General features: G+C 39.9%; 1 protein-coding gene and 1 pseudogene across 2 annotated transcripts in view; one reads left to right on the forward strand and one right to left on the reverse strand.

Annotated features, from left to right (window-relative positions):
- Window positions 1–21504, forward strand: part of AFF1 (ALF transcription elongation factor 1) — a 127823-nt gene that overhangs the window by 88916 nt on the left and 17403 nt on the right. For both annotated transcript variants that reach the window (XM_090266267.1, XM_090266266.1), the window contains exons 8-11: window positions 9158–9212; window positions 9338–9375; window positions 11398–11554; window positions 17668–18606. In XM_090266267.1, coding sequence (XP_090122393.1) covers window positions 9158–9212; window positions 9338–9375; window positions 11398–11554; window positions 17668–18606 — 1189 coding nt within the window. The remainder of the gene's footprint in view (window positions 1–9157; window positions 9213–9337; window positions 9376–11397; window positions 11555–17667; window positions 18607–21504) is intronic.
- LOC150019218 (ubiquitin-ribosomal protein eS31 fusion protein pseudogene) lies at window positions 13114–13850 on the reverse strand (annotated as a pseudogene).

A 21504-nucleotide genomic window follows, 5' to 3' on the forward strand; every position in this document is an offset into this window, starting at 1 on the left:
TACTCACTCCCAGGCATTGCTGGGAAAGGATGCACTGTTTTCACTTTCAACTTATCTGATCACATGACTGGGGATCCAGGATTATTGATGTTTATAACATGTTAGTAACCTAAATATATTAGGAAGTGTTTTGTTTGTTTTCCGGAGAAAAGGCGGAGGTGTAAAATAAAAGAATAAGGCATTTAGCTTTTTTTTTTTTTTTAAAGCGAGCTAATGCTAGTCATGCTATTGCAAAAATGAGAATTTGTAAGATTGACTATTGAAGAATTTCTGTTCTTGAATGAAAGCAAACAATAAGTCATTATGTGTGGTGTTTTATTTTTAAATCTGCTTATTTCAGAATTATAGTCACTAGGGCACATTAAACCAATATTTAGAAAATATTGCAACTACCAAATGTGGAATCACCTCTGCCCCATCTGCATTGTGCTGTGACTAGCTTATGGTGGAAATATAGTCTCTTGGAATAGTTTAACTCTTGGATTTTCAGTTTTACTAGAAAATATTCTAGGATCTCTTGCAAGACAATGTTTGACTTAACATTGTATATGTGTTCATGCTTGGAACTTGAATAATGAAGGGATATTCTGATGAAGCTATGTAATGAAGCATACTTTAAATAATTTAAAAAATACTGTTAAGCTGCTGAATCGAACATTCTCTTCAGAGTGTTCACCTTGGATAATTCCTCAAATGATTCAGCTATGGTTATACTACTCTGGGAGCACCCCTTTACTCCCATACTCGGCCTTAGACCAAAGGTCAAATAAGATAAAAAAGAAGAGTTAATTTTGTTGTATAATAGGCAAGTGTTAAGTAAATGAGCCTGTTTGTGTTCTACAAAAGAAAGGTCGTTCTCATCATTTTTAAACATGCCTTTGACTCCAGTTATATAAATTATTCTCTGGGCTTGCATGGTTCCAGGTGACTTGGAGATATTTTCAAGAATTGCCATTATTCATTCAGTGCCTAAGTATTGAGTACGGGCTGTGTACCTAGTGCTGCTTTAGGTACTTGGGAAAACAGTGGCCAATGAGACAAAATTCTTGTCTTCCTTGACTTGTAACTAAATGAAGGTGGCATGTAATACAGACCAGGTGATATGATTGTAACCGGCTTTGGGGAGGAGATCCTTGGGTGGTGGTGATATTGCTGGGTGGGAGGTTAGGAGAGGTCTCTCAGAGGAGGTGACATATGATCTGTAGCCTGAATGGTGAGAGGGAGGCAAAGAATACTTGCTACCTTTAAATGGGCTCGATAATTTATGTGGCAGGCTCCTAGGCATTTGAAGACACCAGGAAATAATCCTTACTGGAAGTGACTACTTTGAAGTAGTTCATTTGCATATGTAAAACGTGGTTTTAAAGGAGCCCCTAAGGGTCCACATAAGTCTCACTTTTAATCATAACTGCTAATTTACTACAATAAGTGATCCTAGACTAATTTAAACATGGACTGAAAGATTGAATAAAATGTGTTTTAAATTTCTAAGACTCTTGTTGGGCCTAAACTAATTTGTGCATCTCACCCACTCTGGGATTAGGCTGTTAAATCAACAAGGTGTTGTTTACTTCCATGAGTTTATATTTTCTCTCTCTTTCCCTCTCTCTCCATCTTCTCTCCTTCTCTTCCTCTTTCTCCCTCTCCCTTTCTTTCCCTCTTACCCTCTCTCTGCTTCCCTCCCCAACTCCCACCCCCTTCCTTTCTTTGCAAAGGCCTCCAAGGCCATCCATAGCGTACCCCTCTGCCTCCTTCCCTACTACTGTTCCTCCCCCCATACACAAGTTCACTCTCCATTCAGGCCACATTGGCCTCCTTGCTGTTTTCTGTGTCTTGATTACTCTCCCTCTAATTCCTCCTCCTCTAGGGTTTCTCCTTTGGATGTCTTCCCTAACTGCCCCATGGAGAAGAGCAACTCACACCCACCCTTTTTCTTTCATACTCTTGTTCCCCTCCATGAACTTCTTACCCATTTAGAAAGGATATCTTTTAATCGGTTATCTCCCTTCTCTAGACTAGCGATTTTCAAGCTTTCATCTTACATCAGACATAAACTAATTACTAAAATTCTGCTGCACACCAAAAAATACATATTTTTTGCCGATCTGACAATAAAAAAGGTATAATTTTGATTCAATCACACCAGATGGTTATTGTTGTGTTGGCTGTTGTCTTTTTTTTCTTTTTAACAGCCTAAGGGAAAAGAGGTCAGTACCCCTGACTACATAGTCAGGTATTGCATGTTTTAAAAATTCTGGTGGCACACCAGCTGAAAATCACTGATCTAGACAGTGCCTCAAGAGCAGGGATTTTTGTCTGCTTAGAGTTGTATTCATAGAGTCTAGAGTAGGCCCTGGCATATAATAAAATAGTAAGCACCTGGAATAGATGTGGAAGGAAAAATATTACACATAAACTGGATTAACCACCAATAAGCAATATTTAATAAGCATTATTTTCAGCAGTAATTTTTCTAGATTTTGTTTCTAGTTGTTCAGGGTGTTTCCCTTGCACTAGTGTATTATTTGTCATAGTTACTGATTTAATCTTATTTATTAACTTCAGATTTTTCCTAACTTATACTCTTGTGATTTTTCGCATCCTTATTTGATCTCAGATAATCTTCACTTCATCCATGGAGTTCAAATAATTTTTTAAACCTCTGACAGTAGTTTTTACTTTATCAACCATAAGCCTAATTACTATATTAAATCATGTACTGAGACATTTTCCCCTCTATTTTGTCAGTCCATAATCTCCCGTAACAGTCTCTCCATGAGTTTGAATGCTGCCTGCCAACTATTCTCACCATTTGGAGATGTCCCCTTATAGGTTATGTCACAAGTGCTTAAGATCTGCTTTTTTATTTTTTCATTTATTGTATGTAGAGTCCTCGTCCAAATTTGTAGCTTTCCATCATCTTGTACAGAGCACTTGTAGTCCTTGTTTCTGTTCTTTATCAAGAAAGGAGTCAAAGCCTGATTGAATTTAAAATTTTGGGAATTTTGTGTCTACTTTGGCACCCAGACTCTCTTTCCCTGCAATCCATTGCCTGTTCTGTCCCCAAATCAATTTTAAGTTTGTGAGATTGTATACACTCTTATACAGTCTTTACTGCTTTCTAGAAAGCATTACTCTGCTTACCATTCAAGCACACCTAGTACCAGGATTGTGGCTTATTAATTACCGTGAGCTTGCTTTCCCTTGTTCTTTCCCAAATAAAACGTATGGCCTGACGATAGGAAACGTGAAGCCAAAAAGTCATTGTATTTAAATAGTTTTGGGTTCGAAATTGAGATGTTACAAAACATTGACAGTGAAATCTTTGGCAAGGCCAGTACTGAGCAATGGAAAGGCAATAAAGGCTTCTTGTCTTGTGTGTCTTCACACAGTAACAATTGGCCTCTGAGTCACTGAAGCGCGCCTGCCGGAACCTGTACTTGGCTCTGAGCTTTACAGAACAGCTGCCAGAAGAATGCATTTGTACAAAGGGGTTTGAGGATTGTTTGTAACCTCTCAGTCAAAAGTTTACCAAACCAGTAGTGTAAAATGTGGTCAGACCTACATGGTAGTTGAAAGAGTTGCTTTACCTGAGCCCTTGGCCTCTCGAACAGTGCCAGGCTAGGCCATATGGTGCTGTATGCTTTGAAATAACTGCTTGTCGTAGCATTTGAAAGTGAAATTAGTTATTTGACCAATTTAAAAAGTATATAAGGTTTAAAGCTCATTGCTTTTTGTAAAGGATTTTAAATTTACTTTATTTCAAGGTAGTATTTTATTTATGTGCCCTTTCTCTTTTTCTTGATAGTTATTTTCTTTAAAATTAAAGTCTTCTGCCTGGGGTACCAGAACTGTAGATTTCATTGCATCAGTTAGGCTTTCTAGCTGTCGGGTCCTGTGTGGGCCAGAGCAAGGGGATTGGATCAGGTGGAGTGGCTTTTCGTTCTGGCTCCAGCATGCGCCAGCTTCATGAGCTGAGGCAAGTTAGGTGGCTGTTCTGTGCCGTTGCCTCATCCTTGTAAGGCGAGGAGATGATCAGCCCGCCCACAGGGTTGTGAGTAAAGGGAGTGCCTGTGAATTTCTCACCAAAGAGTGGGTATGGCTGTGTGGTACAGTCCCTTATTCAGCAAAGGGGTGCTATTCATTTACCTGCCAAGTTCTAAGTATAGAAATTAAGAAGGTACAAATGACTTGATCCTGCCTCAGAAGACATTACAGTTGGGTATGTCCCTTGGGCCTTAGGATCTCTTTGATTCAGATTTTCTTGGTATGAATGGGATTGGATCTGAAACACTTGATTCTTTTTTAGTGGGTATAAAGGTGCTCACCCCGATGTGCTGTAGTTAATTTTGTTACACTTCCCATTCAATGACCAGTTCTTTCACATATAATATGTGAAGTATAGTATGATATGATATGCCAATGTTCTCAGCATCAGATATAATTGTTTGTGGGACAGGTAGGGGCTTTAGCAGCTGATTCTTTTAAAATGTTTTTCTTACCTCTAAAAATGAAATCTTTTATCTGTCACCAGGTTACATTTTCCCCAACTACATAGATTCTTTTTGATTTTTAAACCACAGTGGCATTTGTGATTAATTTTTAGTTAAAGTTTTTAAGTTACCTTTTTTCTTACTAGAGATGCAATACATGTTTGTTATCAAAAACTTTAGAAAATATCTTTCTTCTTCCCACTACAGACATGCTGGTTTATGTTAAGCTATCCATCTCTGGTGATATAAACTGATTTCTGGAAGATTCCGTGGTTCCTGTTGGCTGAGTTGGCTGATGCTGACAGGACGCTACGTGTCTCATTCTCATGTCAGATAAATTATACCCATGAATTTTGATTAAATGAAATGCCTAGTACATCCCATTTAATGAATATGTTTTTTTTTGTTTTACCTTATTGGTTTATCATTGCTTTTTGAATGAGTGTTTCTTTGGAGATGCCTTTAGCAATCTTTCTTCAGTGGTCGCTGTCCTCTGGAATAAGTTTTGTACCTGCAGGCCTGTTCTGTCATTTTCTACCTAATGCTCTGAAGAGGAAATTTTCAGAATATGTAACAGCATTTTTTTACGGTCCCTTTTATTCCTTAACAGCAAGTAGAGCTAAAATTCAGAACATACACTTTCTGATTTACTCAGCGTATGTTAACATACTTTCTGATTGACTTTAGGGGAATATATTCATGGAAGCTAGGCATTCAATAGCTAGGCAAACAACTTACAGAGTATTTAGTCTTCTGCTTACAACAGGAAGCATGGTTGAATTGCATGGCCATTGATGTTTCAGGAAATTAAGGCAAATCAGTTTTATACAATACAATCCCAATGACTAAAGAAACAAAGAGGTTCATTTACTGTGGTTTTGTTGCTGTTGGTTAATATTGAATACACTTGGTCAGATATTTTTCCTTACATTTATTCCAAAGATATATCTTTTATCTTTGCTGTGTGTATCCCAGCCAAGCCACTATTCAGCAATAAACTTGTTGAGTCTCTTTTCCCTGTATACCATTGTGATTTTTATGCCAAGTTCTGCATCCGAAGGCTGTTTTCTAGCCTTGCTAAAATAGAAACTTTGCTTTCTTTAGATAAATATTAAGTGAGATGTATATTTACAAGCTAACAGTTTTCATGTTTTTGAGAAACTTATCACAGGATATCTTTAGTACATTTGTTGGTGAAAATATTTCCTTGGCAGAATTACAGTGTTTCATGTAGGCAGTCATTATGAAAGAGTCCAGTTTTATCGTTTGTTTTCATTAGAAAATACAGTGATTTTTGCCAAAGATTCCCAAAATAATGATACCTGCTTATTTCAGTGGCAGGTAGTGGGTTTGCAGTAAAGATTGTTGGTGAGAGTATTAAAGAGGTATTTTTAGAAATACTGAACGATTGTAACCTCTAATATAATTTGCTTTTTGGAACATCAGTAATACTCAAGCAGACTTGTATTTTTTCACGTTCACTTATAACGTTTCTTCAAAGAGTCATGCTCATGAATTTTGCAGGAAGTGGAAGGAACATTTACTGATTTATTTCTTTGATATTTAGGTATTTCCGTTGAAGAAGGTAAAAGAGGAGATAATAAAAGGGCTAAGATTTGAGTTCATGTACAGATTGGAAAATGTTCAATTTTAGTATTTAGGTTCATCATAAACTACACTGCCTAAGGATAAGTATTAATGTAACTGAGGAAGTGAACTGAGATTTTGTTTTTACCACAATGATAACTGTAAGGTTAAACATTTTCTAGACAATGATATTATTTGTATTACTACTCTTTCCACTGATCAGTATTCAAGCAGACACAAGAGACTGTGTTTGTGTGTATGCAAAATAAAGTTCAATATTAATATCCTTTGGGCAGAAATGTAGGATATGTGCACTGTTTGGTGACTGCTGCCTTGATACTATGTATTTAGTTAATTCATATGTAGCATTTTTTAAGTGTCTGGCACTATTCTAAGCATTGTACAAATATTCGTTCATCTGCTGCTAACTCTTTCAGTGGTTCATCATTTATTCTAGTTGTTAGAGAATATAGAAGGAAGTAATTTGACTGTGTTGTCTTTCTTTTCCCTCCCTCCCTTCCTTTCTACTTACCTACCTGCTTACCTACCTTCCTACCATGAGGACCTGGGAACTTTAGTCTTGGGGCTGGCAACAAATCCCGGTCTTGTGGTAGTTCTACCTTTAATGCTCAGGTGTGTGAAAGATTCAGTTTTGAGATAGTAATGAGCTTTGGAATGAACTAGTTTCTGTGTTATAATTGTAAAACTTTGGATGACTAAATAAAACCTATACCTATCCCAGTCCTTTTGGGGGGCGGAGTTCCGTAGCGTCTGTATTTTTAAAAATTACATTTTATTGATTATGCTATTACAGTTGTCTCAACTTTTCCCTCTTTGCCCCCCTCCACCAATCTCCCCTGAGTCCCTCAGGCAATCCCCACACCATCGTTCATTGTCCATGGGTCATGCATATAAGTACTTTGGGTACCCCATTTCCTATACTGTAATTTTCATCCCCATGTCTATTCTGTAACTACCTATTTGTATTTTTTAAACCCCTCACCTCTTCACCCATTCCCCCACACACCCCTCCCATCTGGCAGCCATCAAAATGCTCTCCATATCCATGATTCTGTCTCTGTTCTTGTTGGCTTAGTTTGTTTTTAGATTCAGTTGTTGAGAGGTATGTATTGCTGTTTTATTGTTCATAGTTTTGATCTTCTTTTTCTTAAGTAAGTTCTTTAACATTTCACATAATAATGCTTTGGTGATGATGAATTCCTGTAGTTTTTTCTGGTCTGGGAAGCTCTTTATCCACCCTTTGATTTAAATGATAGCTTTCCTGGTTAAAGCAATCTTGGCTGTAGGTCCCTGCTTTTCATGACTTTGAATATTTCTTGCCAGTCCCTTCTAGCCTGCAATTCTCTTGAAAAATTAGCTGACAGTCTTATGGAAATTCCCCTGTAGGGAACTAACTGCTTTTCTCTTGCTGCTTTTAAGATTCTCTCTTTATCTTTAAACTTTGGCTTTTAATTATGATGTTTCTTGGTGTGGTCCTCTTTACATCCATCTTGTTTGGGACTATGCTTCCTGGACTTGTATGCCTATTTCCTTCACCAAATTAGGGAAGTTTTCTTTCATTATTTTTTTAAATACATTTCCAATTTCTCGCTCTTTCTCTTTATCCTTCTGACACCCCTATGATGTAAACGTTGGACTGTTTAAAGTGCCAGAGTCTGCTTACACTGTCCTTGTTCTTTTGGATTCTTTTTTCTTTTTCTTGTTCTGTTTGGCAGGGTTTTTTTTGTTTTTTGTTTTTTTTGCTTCTGTTACAAATCATTGATCTGATTCTTGGTTTCATGCACTCTACTGTTGTTTCCCTGTAAATTGTTCTTTATTTCAATTAGCGAATCCTTCATTTCTGACTGGATCTTTTTTATGCTTTTGAGGTCCTCACTAAGTTCCTTGAGCATCCTTATAACCAGTGTGTTGAATTCTCCATCTGATAGATTGCTTATCACCATTTTGTTTAGTTCTTTTCTGGAGTTATGATCTGTTCTTTTATTTGGGCCATATTTCTTTGTCTCCTTATTTTGGCAACCTCCTTGTGTTTGTCTCTATGTATTAGGTAGAGCTGCTTTGACTCTGTATTGGTAGTGTGACCTAATGTAGTAGGTGTCCTATAGGGTTCAGTGGCACAGTCTCCTCTGTCACCCAAGCTGGGTACTTGAGGTATGCCCTTTGTGTGGGCTGAGTATAGCCTCCTCTTATAGTTAAGCCTTGGTTACTGTTGGCAGATCAATGGGGGGGTATTTATCCAGGCCAGTTAGCTGCAAGGCCTACCAACCTGTACCTCTGGGGGGGGATCAGCTGTGCAAGGGCAGGTTGGTGGTGCTCTGACATGGTCTGTAGCTGTCCACTGGGTGTGCAGGCTCTGGGGTTTCCTGGGTGGTGCAGGGCAAGGTCAGCTCCCTATGTTTTGCCTGGCGCACTCTGCCTGAGCAGTAAAGCAATCTGAGATGGCTGCTACTTGTGCTGGGCTTGGCGGTTCCGAGGTGAACCCAAGCTGTGAATCTAGGCTGACTGCTGCTAGTGTTGGGTCTGGGGCCACTTAGCAAGGGGTATGGGGCCTGGGGGCTCACTGAGGCTGGCTGTTGCTTGTCTGATAGGATTTAGGAAGTTGTATAGCATAAGCCAAGAGCAGCCATTCATATGGAAAAGTGTCTGTGAACATCTTGGGTGGCCGGAAGTTGAGTGGGATGGAGTGTCAGGGGATCTCCAGGGTGGGGCAAACAGTGTTAGCTGGGTTGGTGAAGTCTCAGATTTGGCGCCCACCTGCTGGCTCTGTGGCTCAGTCTGGATGAATTTTTTTTCTTTTAATACCATAGTTGTCAGACTTCCATTCAGTTCTATTTGACGGTTCTGAGGGATGGTTGTTCTATAATTTAGTTGTAATTTTGATGTTGACGGTGTGAGGAAGTGATCTGTGTTTACCTGTGCCACCATCTTCACTGGAAGTCCCCATCGCTCGCATCCTTTTTAAAAAATCATTAAGCATATCTTCTATTGATATGTTAAAAAGAAGTTATTAGAAATTGTTGTAAGTTCTACAGTGTCTGTGTCCCTGCCCATTTCAGCATGCTTGAAGATGACCTTCAGCTCAGTGACAGTGAGGACAGTGAGAGCGAACATGTAAGTTTTGTGCATCCCTTAACACCGGGAATCCTTTTAAATTCGTCTAACATTTCTGAACTGCTTATTCTAACCTGTTTTTTGTTCTTTTCTTGATTCTTTTTCCCTTTACTGTGAATGCCTAGACTCCAGAGAAGCCTCCTTCCACATCTGCACCCCCAAGGTACCATGTGCGGGTTTCTCCCCATTTGTACAAAATGTTTGCATTGTTCTCTAAAATGGGAAAGATACAGCCTTATTTAGTACTTAGGTAACTTCTTCATGGGGAAGGAGATGGAGGATCACAGTTAAAAGGAAGTACCTGTTTAATATTTTGGAAGCTTCAATCAGACTTAGAGAGGCTGTTAACTATAAAAGAGCCCCTGTACACACCTCAGTCATCAGTTTGGGTGATTAAAATTTTTGAGTTTAAAATAAGCCTAAAGCACTTTCATCAGTTTTATGTAACTAGTATTTGAAAAGTTATGCTGAAGAGTCCAGTGTTGCTATGAAAGTGACAGATTTGCTGTCTTTTCAAAAATTATAAAGCTGAATTTTCCATAGCGCCTGTTTTTTCAGTCATACGAGTTTTATCATTGTTTCGGTTGCTTTGTAATGACCTGCAGTACATTTTAGTGTGATGGAAAATGACACTGTTTTCATTTTGTAAACAGCTTAGCCGTGTTTTATAAAACATTGTGCTTTTAGTTTTAGAAATGGGAACTATCTAAACTACCTCTGGTACTAAATTTAATGATTTAATATACCTGACCTCACAGACAAAGAAGAGTTAAATTACACTGTAGATGTTTTTCTCCCTTGAGATGTGGTCATCCATTCCAAGACAAGCTCAGCAATAAGAACCTTCCTGGCCAACATATGATGTTATAGTTAATATGGAGGAAGCTCACCTAATTGTGCAGGGTCTTAGGGATTCATAAGCTCTCCTCATTTATTTATATTCCATTTTGTTCAGTAATTTCTAGTGGCTTATGGTAACTCATTAAATATGACAAAATGTCCTAACTTAAAAGTGGAGGAAAAGAAAATAGAAAAAACAAAGTGGGAATAAATCAGAGGCAGGAGTAACAACGTGGATCTCATTCAGGTCATCACTGGATTAAGCTCTTTAGCTACCAGTGTGCAAATGATCACAAACTTGATGCAGCATTTATATAAGGAAATTAGGTCATAAGTAGTGTGTTTGTTTTAAAAATGACCTCAACTGGTGGTTTTGTTATAATTTTTTAATTCTACTTATCCTACTAGATTTTATTTAATAAATTTAATAATTTAGGTAGATTTGGGGGCTTTCAAGAGTATAGGTGTTGATTTACTGCTTTAGCTAACTCCATCAAAGGTAAGATTTTCAGACATGTTTTGAAATTCTGTATATGCCCAGTAGTGCTTTCTCACTGACCTGGAGTTATTGTCCTAATTCTGAAAACTTGGAGTGGTTCATCCCTACTTCAGCTGGTACTTGTATATCATCCTAAGCCACTCATAATGAATGGCCTGTTTTATAATTCTGCCCAAGAGTGTGACTGACTTGCCTTTGAAGTCACTTTCCAAAGGAACACCCATTTATATTCAGTAGTCTTCAGCTACCAATACAGTTCTCATATATACTCTCATATAGAGGGAGATTTTAATGTATTTGCTATTCTTTCATAAATTAACTTATTTGGGTTATATAGAGCAGGAGACAGCAAACTTAATGGGTCAGAAAGTGGATATTTTGGGCTTTGTGGTTCATACAGTATGTGTTGAAGGTAGTCAACTTTGATTTGGCAGTATAAAAGCAGACATAGATAATACATGAAATAATAGGTGTGGATGTGTTCCAATTAAACTTCATTTTGCAAAAAGGCCAGCCAGCCCAGGCCATGGTTTACCAAGCCTTGATATAAAGCACCCAACGTCTAAGTGAAATTAGTATAACTTGGAATGTTTTCAGGAGCAAAATTCCACAGGCTTCTCTTTTATGGAGTTATCAAGTAAGCTTTTTTTAAGGGTGTTTTGCTGATTTTTGAGCCATTGGAGACCTTGCTGTCAACTGGATGATGTGGTAATTTAGTAATGTTTGACAATACTGAGGCTCACTCTTTTGAGTAGCAGAAAAATGAGCAAAGCAGCAAATGAATAAAGAGGGGGAAAATCCACTTTGCATGGTGTTTTCAGATGATCTCTTTTGGTTGCTTTGCAGCGCTCCACAGTCGCTTCCAGAAGCAGCGGCCTCAGCACATTCCAGTGGTGCGGAGTCAGAGAGCACCAGTGACTCAGACAGCTCTTCGGACTCGGAGAGTGAGAGCAGCTCAAGTGACAGCGAGGAGAATGAGCCCCGTGACCCTCCAGCTCCTGAGGTACTGTGTCCCCTCCAGGAACCATCTAGGAGGGCAGCACTCTGGGGCTAGCGTCTACTGTGGGCCAGGCCGTGGGACTGAGGAATTGCGTTTCCTGGGCAGTGCTTCTCTGCTCCTACTTTGTGTGGGCCAGCTATTTCTATTTACTTATTTCTCACCAAACATTGGGCTATGGAGGTTTGGGGGAGAGGTCTCCTCTCTCCTGTTGAAAATGATGGGTTCTTCTCTGTTGTTGCTAGTGCATTTTGAAGGGCAACTCATTAAGAATGTTTGCATACCATTTTCTTTTCCTTGCTTTTGAAAAGAAACCTCATTTTTAGTAGACTGCTGTTTTAATATTAATGAGGATTCTTTTTGAAATTTCAGGAATGCATGAATTAAGGAATATCAAAAGGAGGCAGCCAGATTTAGCAAAGGGCAGGAACATGAACTACAAATAGGTTTTCAGAGCTTCTATTTTTGAATCACCAAAGGCCATGCATTAAATTGATAGTGAAGTGCATGTAAAACAGGGGTAATTGTGTTGGCCTGTCACTGCCCTTGGGAAATGTAAAGATAAACAGATGAGACTGAAAATCTCAAGTACTACATTTATCTCGAGGATTTATGCTACTTACTGGATTGTTGATGCACAAAAATTTAGTAACAGCTAATAAGGTTGCCAAAAGCCCTCAAAACTTAAGAGTAGCAGTGTACAAATTATGCCGGAGAATGCTACTTGGTGAAAAGGGAAGGTGTTTTTGGTGAACTCCACCAGTTTGTATAGAGAAAATTATTCCACATATTTAAGATGGGAATTCTGGAAAATGAAACTTTCTGATTTAAGAAAGTGTTAAAGTTCTCAGTATTTGTCTCTGCTGTCTAGAAAGCAAGGCAGTTAGTTCCACTAGAGCATTAACCAAATCCATCTGGAGATCACGTAGTGATTCTTAAGAGCCATGTCTGAGGGCAAAGGAGACTTGAGAATATAACTGAATGTCATTTTTTTGTTAAATATGAGTTTATGTCAGTCCAGAGTAAACGTTCAGTAATTACGTTTTTGGAGTGCATGAAGGTAGATCAGGATTAACTGCACTTGAAGTGCCTTTCAGATTTTAGGAACTACTTTCTGTGCTTCTGGGGACTCTTTGTTTTTCTTGTATGTTAGTAATTTTTCTGTGCTCCAGGGAGGAAGATATTGAATATGCTCTGCAGACAAATTATGTGATTATTCACTGTTAATGTTTATGAGATCTTTGTGTCTTGCCTTGTTCAATAAGAAAAATCTGTGTGCTCATTACGTTATAGTTAGAAAGAACAGAATTCAACTACATAATATAATTAAATTCAAATAAAGTGGAAATGGGACAGATTTGACTGAATAGTTGAAATTTTAAAGAAAGATTAACCTGATATTTGATTCAATGAAACAGTTATGTGTTGTTGCTCACGAGGTTACTGAACTAGAGTTAGAGACTCATAGATTAAAAAAAAAGTTTCCATTTTACTTTATTTTGTATTATTATTATTTATTTAAAATATAAGTTCATGTCTTTTATTAACCTGTATGCAATTACTTGTCATCCAGTTTGTCTGAAGTAGTAGGTCAGACAACAGGTACCGCCGCCGTAACGTCTGTCAGAGCAGCTGGCTGTCATCCTCCAGCACCACCTTCACCTGAAGGGCACTCACTATGAAGGCGACTGATTCTGCTGTCCTTATCCACCACATAGTGTTTCAGGACAGCCAGCTTAACCTTCTTTCTCTTGTGCTTATTGTTCTTGGGAGTGGTTTAAAACTTCATTTTCTTTCTTTTTAAAGATTTATTTGTTTTTAGAGGAGAAGGGAAAGAGAGAGAGAGAGAGAGAGAGAGAAAGAGAGAGAGAGAGAGAGAGAGAGAGAGAGAGAGAGAGGGAGAGAGAGGGAGAGAGAGAGGAAGAGAAACATCAAGGTGTGGTTGCCTCTTGCACGCCCCCAATTTGGGACTTTGCCTGCAACCCAGGCATGTGCCGTGACTGGGAATTGAACTCGTGATCCTTTGGTTTGCTGCTGGCGCTCAATTCATTGAGCCATACCAGTCAGGGCTTCTTCATTATCTTAGCACTACCATGAAGTCTCAACACAAGGTGAAGAGTGGACTCCTTTTGAATGTTGTAGTCAGACAAAGAATGTCCATCTTCCAGCAAAGATCAGTCTTTGTTTAATTTGTTTAAATTTCTTCTTTATCCAGGATCTTGGCCTTTACATTTTCTCTTGTATCAGAGGGTTCAACCTCAGGAGTGATCTTCCCTGTAAGGGTTTTCACAAAAATCTGCATCTTGGTGGCAACTCCACCACAGATGGCGGGTTGGGGTGGGGGAAAGGCCTATTTTTTAAAAATCTCCGTACTTAAATAGGTTCATATTTGTACTTTTGCATTGCTGTGCAGATCTAGAGTTGGTATAGTTTTTATGTTTTATTCTGAAGTTCTACTTGTCCAGAAATATTTTGTCTTTGCCTATACTTTAAATGTTTAATTTCCTGGAAATATTTAGCTACTTTCCTTCTCTTTTAAAATAAATACTTGCTTTATTGTAAATCTCCTGTATTAATTGAGGTAACATGAATTCTATACATAATAGGCCATAGTTACTAGTTATTACTTTCTCACCCTTTTTAAAATCTATTTTTAATGTTGAGAAATTTCCTTTTAATGACTTGATTTTAAATTCATTTGATGAAGTAGTTTAGTAATCTTATGAGAATCTGAAAAGTTATATGCCTCCCAAATGAGCTGGTGGTGAACTTGGGAAAAAGCAGACTTCAATGTCTGCTTTATAGAAAGGATCAAAATATAAACCTCAGCTTTTCAAAGTATATGGGACACCTCACCTTTTTACTGATTAAGTAAAATTCAAGGGAAAAAATGATTCTGTTCTCATTTATTCAAAGATATGCTTAGTTTTCTAATCTATTCATTGTCCTTTTTTTTTTTTTTTTTTTTTTTTTTGGTAGTTAACTACCTTGGTTGATTGCCTATGAGGCTCTTAACCCCTCTACAAAGGCAGGCAGTTTTCTTTTCACCTGACAAGAAGGTAGCAGCACTGAAGATTCAAACCCATAACCCTTAATTCTGAGGCCTTTGTATTTCCTACTACACATGCTGCTTCTCTCCCTCCTTTTTTTTTTTTTTTTATTCTTTGCTTTGCTTTTTTCTTTCCTTTCCTTTTTAAAAAATTTTTGGATGCGTACTCCCCCATGACTATCGTGTTTTACTGAAAAGTATGCATATACTGTATTGTTCGTAGCTCAAAGCTTTTTATACAAAATTATAATTCATTCTTAAATATATGAGCTTTTGCCAATTTGAAAAGTTAGGAGAGGTAAAGGGGTGTATGGTGAAACATTTGTTAAAATGCTTACTGAAAATTCATTGTATTTTTTCACTTCCGATGTGTACTGTTTGGGTTACGGCAGCCCTGGCACACTCGGGGCAGGGCGTGAGGAAGGCAGAGGAAGAAATGAAAGCAATCCAGCACTTACACTCTTAAAATTCATTTTAAAATCTATTTTTAATCAGTCTCTTATGTAAAAGTTTCCCCCATTCCAACAGCCAAATAATATCTGACCTTGAAGGAATTCTCTCCATTTTACATCTTTATAGTAAGTATACAGAAAGGAATGCCACTACCCCTTCCCCTCCATCTGGGCACACCAGCTCCATTTTACTCTGCAATTGGGCCACATGCCTCCCTTCTGGACATTTTTAGGACTGCAGTGGAAGGAAATGTATTTTATTTCTGAAACCAGGACATTCCTTTAGGGACTACTTAATGTATCTTATACTGTCCTGTTTTGGGAGAGAAAAGCAGATGCTATCTATACCAGAATTGACTTTTCTCTTTGGTTCACGCATCAGTTACTTTTCTATATGTCCCATCAGTGACTGGAGTACAGTTGTATACACAGTCCTGAGAAGATATATCCATACCTTTCCCAAGAAGGGTTTGGTTCCTGATGTGATTGCCAAGTGGTATCTCCCAATGTCTGTCCTCAGTTAATCACTAGTGTTACCACACCCTCACATTTTTGCAGGAAACAATGTTTGACAAGTAGGTATTGTGTGCTAACTCTGACTCCAAAAAACCTCCGCTGCCTTGCGGCATACCTCTTCAGGGGAAAGGCTAAGGGAGTAAACCCCGACAGAAAATCCGGAGCCGGAGTCCCTAAGGCGGTTTGACGTTGTAGTCAACACCGGCAACTCCTGCGGCGCACCTGAAGCCAAGCTGTATTGACTCCGTCTTTCCCTTGGACCCTTCAGCTGCGAAGAGAGGGGGGGTCTGCTGCATGGGCAACAGCAGACCCTCCATATCACCCTGCCCAGGCTCTGTAGCTTCAGCTTCACTGGAGAGGACACTCCAGCGTCATCGCAAGATGTCGATTCAACACGGGAGGAGACAGATACCGTGTCACTCCCGAGTCGGACTGCACAGCCATTCTCGGCAGTGCAGATAGACTCTTAAGAAGCTACACCATCGTCTCTCGAGACGGACGGCTGCCGACAACGACGGATTGTGTGCTAATCTTTTCTTCACTCTTCCTTAGCAGTTGCCCTGTTCTGTTAGAATTTTGAATACAGTTAGATTATACCTGACCAAATTCCTAACACGTAAGAGCAGTTTCTTTCTTCCCTCCCTTCCTGCTCTGAAAAATCAAATGTAAGCCTGGGTGTAGAGCTGATGTAGGTAAAGGGATCTGTAAAGGAGGTATGTTATTCTAAGCAGCAACATGGGGTAAGCAGAAGAAAGCAGTCATGCTTTCTGCTGAAGCATGGTCCTGTCTCATTCCTTGAAGTTCCCATTCTTTCTATTCTGTTTCAGTCACATTTACTACGTGTTTTTCTGGCCTGAAAGCTTTTACATTCTGTTCATATATCTTGTATGTATTAAGTTTGCATGTTTTTATAGAGTTGAATTATCGGGGATATTTCACTTGGGAAAATTGTTAGCAATCTTCCCTGTAAAATATTGTCCACGTACTCGAGTGACCATCCTCATCCATAACTGAATCAGTTAAATCCTGTGCCGAATATCTTTCAGTTAACTTTCTGATGCATTATGTGTGTGATTTAGTCCTTTGTACAAACCACCTGTCAGATGGGTCTTAAAGAAAACATGCAGCATGAATGATGTGCTACCCTTTAAAAAAGTATAATCATTGCTTGCCCTATTTGTCACTAATATGGTGTATGGAGAGATGGTAGAATGCATCAACCATCAATCAACAACAAAGATTTAAACAACAGTTGAGGTAATAGGAGATGTCAGGGACTTCTGTTTATTTGCCAAATCAGTTTCATAGATAATCGGTATAATCTCATTGCTCTGAATTGTGTATTTGAAGCCTGCCTGTGTGTTTTAGAAAAATAGGGTTACGTCAGCTCACATTGCCTGTGACGAGAGACTTAATGCTTGATTTTTAAAGAATTCAAATGGGACTGATGCTCATCCAATGGGACCTCACTTGACTCTTTTTATCAAGGTGTTAAATTTGAAAATTAGTATATACCTTCATATACTGAAAACCTTCTTACAGATAAATGTTTATAATGTTTTTAACTAAATAAGAGAAACAATAACTAGTCTGAAGAAAATAATTTTTAGTTGAAAAGTATGTAAAAGAAAAGGTAAAACATGAAACCTATAGATAACTACCAAGACTTAGTTTATGCATTAGCTTGCTTCTGAAAATCCTTGGTAAATGAATTCTTTTTATTCCCTACTGTTTTCTGATAGAATAGTTTATAAGCCAAAGTGTGTCAGTTCTGTTATAACTTGTAATTACCATTAGAACAAAATATGTTGCAAAGATTTCTCAGCAATCTGCAATGGTCTGCATTGGTCAATACTTAATGATCTATTATTAGTCAATATTTATTAAAGCAAAATTCCTATAGCACAACAAATTGAAAGACTGGTTTAAGAATCAATTCTTAGAGAATTTGACCTGTAATTTGAGGAGGCTAAAAAGGGCCTGATCTCAGGTTTGGAATGATTGTGCTTCCCGGGACAGTACTGTAGGATTGGGTGCGGAACCAAGGGAAGGATTGATCACTTCTGGTCAGTTAACCCTTTTCTGCTTTTTCTTGTTTCTAGCCTGAGCCTCCTACAACAAACAAATGGCAGCTAGACAACTGGCTGACCAAGGTCAGCCAGCCGGCAGCACCGCCCGAGGCCCTGGGGAGTGCAGAAGCCCCACCTCGGCATCCAGACGAGAAGGGCAAGGGTGGTGACAGCGGCACCACCAGTCACGAGCGTTCGGAATCCAAAGAGCCTCTCCCCAAAAGCTCCGGCAGAGCCCCCCGGGCCCCTCCTGAAGGCCCCCACACTGGTAAGAGGAGCTGTCAGAAGTCCCCTGCCCAGCAGGAGCTGCCACAGAGGCAAACCGTTGGAACCAAACAACCCAAAAACCCCATCAAGGCCTCCGCTCCAGCAGACTCTCGGGCCAGCTTGCAGGTGGAGAGTGAACCAAGACTTCCCCACGGCTCCAAGGACCAGCCTTCCAAAGAAAAGCCCAAGGTGAAGACGAAAGGGAGGCCCCGTGCTGGGGACAGCAGAGAGCCGAAACCAGCTGTGCCAGCCCCCAGCGAAAAGAAGCAGCACAGGGGTGGGCCCTCGGCCCCCTCAAAGGTGCTCTTGGGACCTGAGCCCACGAATGACAATGTGGAGGACAGGAACCCTGAGCACTTGGCCCTTGCTCCCCTGACTCAGAGTCAGGGTCTCCCACACGGCGGCAGCACTGGTGGCAGGACTAATGGCTGTCGCCGGGCCGTGGTGTTGCAGGAGGACCGCCGCAAGGACAAGCTCCCGGTGCCTTTGAGAGACACCAAGCTGCTCTCCCCACTCAGGGACACTCCTCCCCCACAAAGCTTGATGGTGAAGATAACCCTCGACCTCCTCTCTTGGGTACCCCAGCCACCTGGGAAGGGGAGCCGCCAGAAGAAACCAGAGGACAAACAGCCATCGGCAGGGAAAAAGCTGGATTCCGAGAAGAGAAGCTCAGAGAACTCAAGCAAGTTGGCCAAAAAGAGAAAGGTGAGTAGGGGGGACTGGCCTTTCCGTACGGTGTAGCCTAGGCCTGCTGTTGGCTTAGCACTGCCTTTGCTTGGCCCCTGATCATAGCCCTGAAGCTTGAAGTGTTTGTTTGGATTCCAGCCAAACTTTGCTCCTAAACCATTCTCCTTTGTTACAGACTGGGATGCTTCCCACTCTGCAGCCAGGCCTCACTATGTACCAGGTCCCTTTAGAAGTCTTGCTGGTTAGAGAAAACACCAGGCAGTCATTGAAAAGGAGATCTTATTTTAGGATAATGCAGCATTTGCAGGGCACATTTTAATTTATTCTGATAACATTGATATTTACCACCTGGCTCGTTTGATTTTGTTCTAGAAATTATAAACCTTGCAGGAATTGAAATGTTAATCAATGTTCTGAATTCCTGAAAGCACTGCTATGCACTAAATTTTACTCCTGTAGTATGATCTTTTTGATACTAATACTGCATCATGGCCATATACTACTCATTAATTTGAACACACCAGGTTTAGAATCTGTGACCTCCATTATTGACTTCTATTAATAAGCAGAGCATTATTTTAAAAGGTTTTAGAGCTATTAAACTTACGGTTAGGACATCTTGTTGACTAACATAGGCTGGAATGGTACATCATAAAGTATTAAAAATCTGTCATTTTATTTATTCCAGTTTTTGGAAGTTTAACTTAAAAAAGGGACACAGTAAAAAAGAAAAAAAATCCGCATTACTGAAGGCCCTCAGTTACATGGACATGTCACTCTTTTGGACAGTCTCCTTTCTTCCTTTATCTTAATCATTGAGCGCCTGATAGATTTTTTTGCTGCTTCTTGATGATGAAAGATTAGTGAGTTTTTCCCCCAGTGGCAATTCCCAAGCCAGCCTGCCCAAGATTCAGAGTGAAAGGCACTAGAAGAGCCAACTGTTTCCTGATGAGAAGGAGTAAAAATTGTAATACTTGTAACTGCAGAAGAAACTTTGTGCTCAGTTGTGGAAGTTGAGCTAAGAATAACAGAGGACAAAAAGATCAGGAAGCCTGCTGTCCTGTCTGTGATGCAGCTGATTACTCCACTAGGTTAAAAATATAACATGACTTTAACAAACAGTAAGGGCGACTGCTCTTCTCCAGAGCCTTGTCACAGCAGACCCGAGGGTGCCGCCCCCATGGCTGCAGCAGCAAGCCGAGGGGGGCAGAGGGGCTAGAGCGCTCTGGCAGAGCTGTGTAAGCTAGAAGAGGGCATACTCCTCTTCATGCCAGACACTATTAAAACGGTGTTTGTGTGTTAAAGGTCTAGAATTTAATGGAGAAGATTATGGTGGACGTGGCTAGGAAAAGGTACCTGCATTTAATGTACCCGAAAAGACTTCAAAAATACACTTATTTACTTCCTCCTCCTAGGAAATCTTTTTATCACCTATCCCTCCAGCTACCATGGTCTTGTCTAGTTTCCAACACTAAACTGCTGCATTAGCTGGAGAAGTATTAGGTTCTAAAGTGCTTCCTAAACAGGTGAAAATGTTAGAAATTGGAGGCTTCCCCAGACAGTTCTCAGCCTCGCCCACACTCTTTGCAAGTCTAGAAGCATTGCTTGCAGCTCCAGAAAGGGAAAGTCAGCTCTCCCTGTTGAATATATGAACTGTGCCCTCTAAAAGCCATTCCCAGCCCTTGACTAAGCTCCGCTGGGGCAGCTCATTTATCTTCCTGTTCGGAGGATGGAGAAATAATGAGCCCCTCATCTCAGTCCGGTGTGTGCTTTCTTTAAAGCCTTGGCAGGCAGCTGAGAACTTGGGCCCTGGGAATAGTCTGCCTCTCTGCTGTGGCATCAATGGGGTCAGGGTAAGAACAAGAGGTTCCAGGGCCTGGCTGCTCATGCAGTCACCTGGGGAGGCTGCAGTGCCGAGGGGAGGGTATGCACCGTCAGACCCCTCGCCCCCATCGGTATTTTTAAGTTCTCAGTGCATCCTGACAGGTAGGGGTCCAGGAACCCCTGCAGCAGAGCCTTACTATGTTGCAGCATCGTACAAAGCTACTTCTTTGGGTAGAGAAATTCCTTCAGTGCTGTGTTTAGAAGTCATCATCTTTGCAACCAGGAGTTCCTCGCTCTAAGTATTGGGTTGGCCAAAAAGTTTGTTCATTTGTTTTTTTCCCCATAAAATGGCTCTGGTAGCACTTAGCTGTCTTTAACTTCATTCGAAACAATTTTGTTAGATTGTATTGTGACAGCTGTCGTATCAGGGTGCATTAAAAAAAATTATCAAAATTAGTGAATTTCTTTGTAGCCATTTTAATACTGAAGATGGAAAAAATAAGTGACATTTTTGGCATATTATGCTTTATTGTTTCAAGAAAGGTAAAAACACAATTGAAATGCAAAAAATGATTTGTACAGTCTATGGAGGAGGTGTTGTGATGGATCAAAAGTGTCAAAAGTGGTTTGCAAAGTTTCATGCTGTAGATTTCTCAATGGATGATGCTCCATGGTCTGCTAGACCAGTTGAAGTTGATAGTGATCAAATTGAGACACTAATTGAGAGCAGTTTATACCACACAGGAGACAGCTGGCATATTTGAAGTATCCAAATCAATAAAGGTATTGGTGAAAATGAAAAATGTGTCTTATTTTACAGGGAAAAAATTATGTGGATTTTTGGCTAATCCAACATGTCACTAGTTAAAAACCTTACTTAAGCTTTCAGATAAATATAAAATCAGCTCACTGTATACTTATTTTATGACCAGAGAATCATGTGTCATTTGGTTTTATTTCCTACTGGGTTCCAGGTATGATTAGTATTGAACGTTATTAACCTCAGATCCTTCTGTGTGTGGGGCGGGCTCCCCCTTCCTTCCAGGGCTGTGCGTCCTCTGGCCGGGGCCTCGACTGCTCCCATGGGCAGTG

Source organism: Furipterus horrens, unplaced genomic scaffold (assembly GCF_987537825.1).
Source record: "Furipterus horrens unplaced genomic scaffold, mFurHor1.1.pri manual_scaffold_2, whole genome shotgun sequence".
Taxonomy (NCBI): domain Eukaryota; kingdom Metazoa; phylum Chordata; class Mammalia; order Chiroptera; family Furipteridae; genus Furipterus; species Furipterus horrens.